At 28.4% G+C, this 9,354-nt stretch overlaps 1 protein-coding gene across 1 annotated transcript; it reads left to right on the plus strand.

Moving 5' to 3' along the window:
* Positions 1-857: 857 nt before the first annotated feature.
* On the plus strand, positions 858-2,418 carry LOC146925323 (uncharacterized). Its single transcript, XM_085710272.1, has 4 exons — positions 858-967; positions 1,597-1,677; positions 1,893-1,997; positions 2,105-2,418. Exons 2-4 carry the CDS (start codon positions 1,606-1,608, stop codon positions 2,219-2,221), a joined length of 294 nt encoding a protein of 97 aa, XP_085566398.1. The 5' UTR covers positions 858-967; positions 1,597-1,605; the 3' UTR covers positions 2,222-2,418.
* The last annotated feature ends 6,936 nt before the right edge of the window (positions 2,419-9,354 follow it).

Genomic DNA, 9,354 nt, shown 5'->3' on the forward strand with positions numbered 1-9,354 from the left:
AACTTTCCCAGAAAATCAGAAAAAATTCAAGGACCATGACTCCCGTAGAAGAGACTTCTTACGGGACTCCGCCCCTCAAAATCCAAAATTCCATAGTTTAAACCCATTTTTCATTTTTTTTATTTTTCATATTCTCAGAAAAATCCGAAAAAAATTTGCATTAGTTTTATTTGATTTTTAGAATTTTTTGGTGCTATTTTTATGATTTTATTTGACAGGTTTTTAGCATTTTTTACTTAGTTTTTTTGTTAAAACTCAAAACTGCTGAAATGTGAGAGAGTCTGATGACTGATTATATATAAGAATTGTCCGGATTATAAAATTCGAAATAGTAAACATGAATACGGATTTTAAAATTCGGAATGCACAAGGGCATTTTTGGAAATTTTACAAGGCGCGGGAGAAGACCATAGGGTGGGAAAAGTAATTATCTTAAACTTGAGCTCCAAGTATTAGAGTTAGGGATGGCAATACGGGCCAGCCCGCCCCGTTTAGGCCCAACCCACTATTAGCCCGCCAAAAACGGGGTAGAACAATGTTTTTTTTTTTAATGAAATTTTGATTTTGATTAAAACTAAAAATATAAATGTTTGTTTCTTTCAAGTTATAACAAACTAAACTAGCCATGATTATCTATCTATTTCAATGACACCAACAATATAACAATATATATAATCTAAATTCTTTTTTTTTAATGACATTAACAACAATATAAAAAAAATTATTATTTAAGGGTATAATTGGGATAATGTAAAAGTAAGTATATATTCATCTAGTTTGTTACACTTTTTAAATGATAAAGAAAGAAAAAAAAAACAAATGTATATATTCATAGAGTTTGTTAATATTTCAATTTATTCTTGTTGACACACACAAACACTATACACTAGGGTTTTGCAATCCAAATCGGTGTTCGTGTTCGTTCTTTCCAAATTTCAGAGTTGCGTTCGTCATCTGCGCCTTTGAGGTAAATTACTCCTCCCACTCTGCTGCTTGTCTTCTTCCAGTTGTTCATGCTATTTTTTTTCAATTGTCGCTGTTTTTATGTATTCAAACTATTCCATTAACTAACTACGTGACTATCGTGTCTCGTTGTAGTTGTGGTTTTAATATATCTATCCTTGAGTAAAGATCAAATTTAAGTTATTCATTCTTTAATGATCTTTTTTATTAATTATTTGTCATTATGATCCTGACTCTGCTTGTTGTTCTGTATATATTCTATTTATATAATCATAGTCTGTTGAATCCGTTTGTTTGAATATTTGTTTTGTATGATTTGACCTGATTTAATTAGTTCTCTTATAATGTTCAAAATTCATGTTTGATCATTTTTAAGCTAGGTAAAGGGATTTTAGTTTATGATGTCTTAATCTCTTAGTTAGATCGGATTGAGTCTGGCAACAAATTATTTATCAGTTGAATTTCAAAGTTTCAACTAGGTCTTATATTAGTGATTTATTACATATTGAAGGAACGTGTTTTTTCTTGACTTAACATTTATTTTTCCCATCTTTCTCTTTCTGAATTACAATTGTTTCCTAATGCACTATTGTTGGATGGTTGTTTAATTCTTTATCTTGTCAACTGTTACAGGCAGTGAGAATGAACCAGGAAGAGGAATTCAACATTGGACCACTATCTGTGCTCAAGATGAGTGTTACAAATAATACACAGGTGTGTTTTTTTATATAGTATATGTTAAGTTTAGTGTTTGCAAATTATTTATCGCATTACCAAGCTAGACACCGTGACTTCATGTTAGACGCGTGTCTAGTGCCATCCTACCGCAGAAACAAACAGATGCATGTATATCACATATTGAAGTGTAGGTTCTTAAGTAGGGCTCAGAAGGTATAATGGATGTGGTTTAACTTGAAACACTTGTGCAGGTACTGATAAATTGTCGGAACAACAAAAAGCTTCTAGGTCGCGTCATGGCTTTCGATAGGCACTGCAATATGGTTCTTGAAAATGTTAGGGAAATGTGGACCGAGGTATGCATTGTTTTGTTTACTTGATTTAGCTTCTCTACTTGTTACATTTGAATTTACTCTCTGCTTGCTTGTTACACAAGTTAAATGTTCTGCTTGTGTTGTATCAGGTTCCAAAGACTGGTAAAGGAAAGAAAAAGGCTCAGCCAGTAAACAAAGATAGATTCATCAGCAAAATGTTTCTTCGTGGAGATTCTGTCATCATTGTTCTTAGGAACCCCAAATAAGCTACTATCTCCATCATTCTTTCATAGCAATTGCCTTTGTTATCTTGAATTCTTGACAATTAAGTATGGTTAGATTTAAAGCCTTCAAATATGTGGAGAACATGATTAAATGACTTGTGGATCTCTTTTTCAATTATGCATGTATTGACATGTACATGTACACTAAGGAATGTATGAAATAGTTCTAATTCTGTAAAGAGTATGCGTTGCTTTTTTATTCAATCTCAATTTTCTCTACCATAAGGTTTCTTTATCTTCAATTTTTTATAGGGTAGTGTTAACTTGTGCCCTTAGGGCACATGTTAAGAAATCTCAAAAAAGAAATATTCTCTTAAACTTTGTGCATTCAACTCATTAAAACATTAAAGATTAAATTTAATGCACGCATTCCAATATATTATTTCTATATTTGGCTTCTAAATTTGTGTCTTAAGGACACAAGTTAACATTTCTCTTTTTTATAAAAAAACTCGTTATTATAATTGTAAAGATCTTGTGTTACTTTTTTTTCACAGTATAAAATATTTGACACTTCTCTCGGTCAATGATTTGAACATTGGTTTGACATGTCGTAAAAGATTAGTCCAAACAAAAAAAATGACGTTAATATATTATTTTTATTTTTATTTTTATTTTCTTGTTTACTTGCAAAATGTTCATCTTCGTGCATATGTTTTCTTAAGCATAAAATTTAAAATTATAGGTATGGGAATAAACTTTTTACAGGTAAAAACATAAGAAAATAAGTCCACTTCTGAGGTTTTAATAAATTATAAATGAAATATGTAAATAACAATTCTTTTTCGAAAACTTATGATGGGTCTAAGCTTCGACCTATAAACAATTTAAGGGGAACCATTTTTTTTATGAAAATGATGAGAGCAATGTTTTACAACTCGAGAGTTTACCTCAACTCGTTTTGTCTAGGTAAACTCGACTCGTAAACTCGACTCGAGAACTCGTACGAGTTTACCTAAAATTAAAATTATATAAAATTTAATATATGCAAGACATATATAAGCTATTATAATATTGTAAATAGGTCAATAGTGCAAAATATGACTTAATTACAAAGGCAAATTATACCAAACTACCATAATAAAACGTTATTCTCAACTTAGCATCAAAATATAAAAATTAACGCAAAAAATCATAAGTTTCATAAGTATTCCATCCATAAAACCATCCAACAAAACAAGTTTCTAAAGTTGTTAATAAATGGACCAGAAAAGGGCCAATTTTTATTTTATTTTTTTTAGATGTAAACTCGGTAAACTCAGTCGAGTTTACACGAGTTTACCGAGTGTTAGCTCGGTCAAACTCGTCAAACTTTTCGATTTTACCAGAAACCGAGTTTACCTCAGATTTAACACGATTTTGGTACTTAAACACGTAAACTCGGTAAACTCGGAGTGTCAACACTCGATTTGCGAAACATTGGATGAGAGCCATGATGATGGTTAACGATGGTAGATGTTCATAGAACTTGGATTTTTTTTTTTTGTTTCTATACAAAGTGGTAAACATCCTTAAAACTCACACATATTACAAGGTCTTGATTTTGAACCGAATGAAGGCGTTCAACCTAACAATTTTGGCATTGCCGATTGAGCTAAGCTTTAGGGACAGAACCCATATTTTCATTATGATGGTAAGTGATGAGATTTTGGATTATGATTTTAAGTTATTTATTACATATTGATTTTAATTTTAGAAATTAGTACACATCTTTAAATAATTAAGAAAAACAATAAAAGGTGACATGTCTTCTACATAGGCATATGCAATTATGCATGGTAGTAACGCCCCACATCACTAACAATTGAGGGTCAAATTCATGGAGGCATTAACGGTGAAGACAATGGTAGCCTTTGAGTTTGATCGATTATCCTCTCATTCAATCATTCAATGAATGTCATATTTTTATATTTATTTATTTTAAAACAAATTTAAGTGTTAAACAAATTTGGTCTGGATATCTAACCAAACTTTAATATACCTAAAAAGAATTCATTATTACATGTCTAAGATTTGAAAAATAGGATGACTAAAATTGTAGAAAAAAATAAGATGACCAAAATTAGAGATTTTTTATAATAGATGAACCAAAACTACATTAAACTTTTTATTTTTGAACTAAATTACATCAGAGGTCCTTTAAGTTATTCAATTGTAATAAATTAGTTCTATAATGTTTTTTTTGTATCACTTAGATCATTTAAGTTAATTAATTGTAACAAGTTAGTCATTTGAGTTACTTTCAAACCAACTAGATCATTTAAGTTATTTAATCGTAATAATTTAGAAATTTCATATATTAAAAAATCTAAGTTATTTAGAGTCTAAACGTTGTAATTAACTTAAATGATCAATGGTAAAACAAATTGAAGAATCAATTTATTTTAATTAAATAACTTAAAAACCTTGATGTAATTTTGTCTTATTTTTATGAACAACATCCAAAGTTCAAAGAAGCAATATTAGTACTCATTTCTATCTTGACTTTTGCTTTTCTCTTTTATATGTGTGGCCATACATACATACATACTTCTGCCACATGAGATCTGAGTGTCTCTGTTCTGATTTTGAAGGTTCATATCATAGCGTATGCAGAGATTGTACTTGGAACGTACCTTGCCTTGCTAAATGAATCGAATAAGGGTTTTTTCAACAAATGTTCGTAGCACATTATTTAAGGATTTTAAAATAAAAATTATTTTTACAAAAAATCAAATATTTTTAATTTTCAATATACTCATTATACAATCTTTTATAAAACGTTAAATTTAAAGGTTTTAAAAAGTATTACGAAGGCACTCGTTACCATTTCTCATTAAATAATATGAATCATTTAAGTAGTTGTTCTTATTTATAAAAGTTGTGTTATTTGAACAACCCATTTGTTTGATAATTTATGGGTCAATCAGAAATTTATAAAAAAAAAGTATGTAATTGACACGAAAATCAAAACAATAAAGAGAAAAAGTATATACATAATGTGAGAATAAAAGAAAAAGTTGTTACAAAATTGTCAAAAAATAGTTGTACAAATATCATTTCTTTATTCTTAATATGAATAATTGATTATTTTATAATTTTTTTGTACAAACTACTTTATTGAATTTTTTTTAAGGAACTTTATTGAATTTTATTATGTAAATGTTTGATAAAAAAAATCAATTGAATACGGTTTTTTTTCTTGATTGTGTTACCAATCCTTCCAATTCCAATAAATTGGTAAGTACTTCGCGAAAAGAAAAAAAAAATATACTCCCTCTGTCCCTTAATGTAACCCCCCTTTGCATTTTTCACATTTCTTAAGAAAAGTTGTCAGTGTAATTAATGTGTCTGTTTTGTGTATTAATATTATCAAATTGTCCTTTGTTTGTATGTGTATTAAATTTGACTTTTCATATTTCAAGATAAGTTAGTAGTATTAATTAGGGGTATGTTTAGGAAAAAAGTAATAAATGCATCTAGTAATTTGAAAAGGGGGTTACATTTAGGGACAAAAATAAAATCAAATGGGTGGTTACATTAAGGGACGGAGGGAGTACAAGTGTGTATGGTATGCCTACCAAAATAGAAAATGGTCATGTTAACAAGTGTCTTAAGAATATTATTTAAGAAATTTATTAGAGAAAATTGTGTCTTATAAATACAAGTCAAATACTTATTACTGTAGCATTTTTTGATAGAAAAGCATTGCTTATGTGACATACATAGAGTATCTATAGGACACCGATATTCTAGTTTTAGCTATCTTACTGTACACATAAGACAACACATATATATCATTGAGTTCATTTTAATTCAAAACTCGTGATTGGTGTGGAAGTTTAAGGATTTAATCCCTCAAACACACATCGTCTTGAAAAATTAGTCTATTAATTGATAATATTTTTTTTTATGTTGATAATGCCTCGTGACTTAAAGTATCATATTAAATATTTTTATTTATTCAATATGAGATCTCGGATAGTGTAATGCCATTTAAGAGCTCACGTCTACGACGACTCATATTAACATGAACGTCTATCAACATTTATATCAATTTCACTTATCTATCGGTATTTGATTGAGCATCTTAATCGAACCCACAAGTAGTCATCTTTATGACCCAATGAAATCATCAATTCAAAATACTAATCTATTAGTATGTAGAACCGCTGCTAAACATTTGAGTGGTTGAATGTTCAACTGATACTAATCATAAGATAAATTTGTAACTTTAGACATCATCCATGATATTATCAATAGTACTCCCTCAGTGGCTCACCTTATTAAGTGAGATAAGACGTGATTGTTGTTGTCATTATAGAAATACTACAATTTTTTTCGCACTAAAGTGCTGTTTCAAATAATAGAGTTTTTTTTTGACAAGTCAAATAATGGAGTATTAAGAATAATAAAATAATGATTTGATAGTAGAAATTTGGAATGTTACAATTTCTTTTTAAAAAAATTTATTCTTATAAATATACCAGCTTTTTATTTTAGTCATATACAAAATTTCCTTGACTTTTAGTCTTCCAAAAATCTTTCATCACCACTTTTAATCCTTACTTTTAAGTCAATTCTTGTGTAGCCTTCATATGTTTGAATGGAATTTTTAAACACCAAAAACACAAGATAAAAATTAATTCATGTTTTATTAAAAAAAACTATTTTTTTTGGGAAAAATTCTTATAATATTTTAGAAATTTTCATTCAAAAATATGAAGGATACATATAAGTTGACTTAAAGGTATAGACCAAAATTGGTGATTGAAAACTTTTAAAAAAGTAAAAATCAATCTTTTAGAGAGACTAAACAAAAAATTGATATATTTATAAGGATGGAAAAAACATTTAACCCTTTCTTTTTAAAGACGTGTGTGTTTGGTTCAGCTTTGGATATAATTGATTCTAATATAAATGATTCTGATAGAATTGATTTTAACAGAATTGATTTTGAGAGAATTGATTTATGTTTGGATACAATATATGCAGAATTGATTAAACAAACTGAATGTTGTTTGGATAGTTTTTATCAAAATTGCTTTTGAATGTATAATTACTAAAATGGACATAGCTAAATTCAAATAAATGTGCTTAGTCGAATGTATATGTAGATCAATACTAAATGTAGATATATTATTTAATTTAAATAAATAAATTTTCTATACATTAATTTAAAACATAATAAATACGATCATTAAACTAATTTTTTTTACAAAATATTTGTTCATATATTTTATATTTTTTGATAAAATATATTTAAGTTAAATAATACTAGAGTTAGTTGCCAAAAATGATAAAATATAGCGTAAAAGAAATGTAAAAGAAAAAATACAGTAAATTTGAATGGGGACACCATAAAGAAAAATTCAAAATTTGGTAAGTCATGACCATAAACATTTTTCGGGGGCTAATTTGATTCGTTAAGTTTTCTAATTAAATTTGGTTCATCAAATTAAATTACAAAGCAAAAAGAAGGAGAATTGATAAAGGGCAATAAAGGAAAATAATATGTTGTAATAATCAAAATAGAAAATTTAATGTAGAATTGATTCTAGAAAAGTTAGAAGTTAGGATTTGTAGCTTTAAGGATAATTGATTTAGGAGGATAGAATCAATTATTAAAAGTCAAACCAAACACCATTACAAACTCAGTTTTTCACTTTTGAAGGTTGTAGAATCACTTCTTAGTGTTGAAAAGCCAAACCAAACAGACTCTTGTGGGGCACAAGTTAGCGTAGACATTGAAATAATTATCCCGCTAATTATAAAATTTAGGATTAACGGGTGCAAAAAGCACAAAATAAAGAGAGATTGCTAATAGAAAGCTTAAAAGAAAGTGATGGGATGAGAATCTTGACTTAACGAAGATTTTCAAATGATGAAAATGTAAAAGTGGAGAGGCCATGCCCAATAATAGACTTGAATAAGTAAAAAGGTGTTAGTCTTTTTCATTTCTAAAGGTCTATAATAACATTCAATTGAAACCTCGATATTAATTTGATCATTAACTAGGGTTATTGCAATAAACCAGGACACCTTTGTTTAACTTGTTAGTGTACTTTGTACTCAAGAAAAGCTCAAAACAAAATGAAGAAAGATTTAGGTAATTTTGCTAATTTAAGTATTCAATTTGGGAGAAAGGTTGCAAATTAACAAACCTTTTGGGCATGTACTAATGCCATCGATATTTATACCAAAATTTCCTTTCCAAATATAACAAATTAAAGCCATGATTGGGAAGTACTATTTGCTTTTTCTCTAGATTCTACTACTCTAGATAGTCGGTTTTGGTTGGATAATAACAATCATTGTAAATCATACACTATAGTGGTCATAATAGTGGCACAAAAATGAGGGACAGTAAATTCACGCTCACTTTAGTTTTAGTGCTTATTATTGCTGTGACCATCCTAGATTTTCACCATATTGTGGAAGGCATAGGCTATTAGGCTAAATAGGACACTCTATTAAGAGTTGCCAAAGATTAAGTATAGTTCTCAAATGAATTTAACGAGATTTGCAAATTGCCTTTTGATAAACAAATCACTTTTCACTTCCAATGCTAGGAAATTGCTCTTCTCCCTTTAGAAATTGTTCATTCTCTGAAAAATATCTACCGTGAGTTAACTCACGTTTGATTTTTTTTCAACGTGAGTTAAGCCGGACATTTTTCAACGTGGGTCAACTCACACAAGCACTTTTAAGATCAGTGAATGAACAAAATTGATGTGATCAAATAAAAAATAAAGTAATCGATGATACTTTTTATATAATATCAAAATAATATATCTATTGATGTGATCAAATACTTTTTATTTAATTTTATTAGTTTTATGTGAGTATACTCTAATAATATTTATTTGTGGTCGTGTTCATAAAAAGCTTTCTTCATTTTTCTCTTTATTTCACGCCTTCCAAATCTCTCCATTTTTCTCCCCTCCAAACTTCCAAACAAGAGAAACTCTTCCATGGTTACAACCCTAAATGAAAAATATTTGAGCACACTCACATCAAATAAACAAAATTAGACGAGAATAAAACTAGATGATGTTGATTTATATGATTATATTATTTTTGTTTTAATGTTTCCATTTAATGTGAGTGTGCTCAAATATTTTTTATTTGAGTCA

The sequence above is a fragment of the Medicago sativa genome, chromosome 5 (genome assembly GCF_051527215.1).
Source record: "Medicago sativa cultivar Bolivia chromosome 5, Bolivia_mono, whole genome shotgun sequence".
In the NCBI taxonomy this organism is placed as follows: domain Eukaryota; kingdom Viridiplantae; phylum Streptophyta; class Magnoliopsida; order Fabales; family Fabaceae; genus Medicago; species Medicago sativa.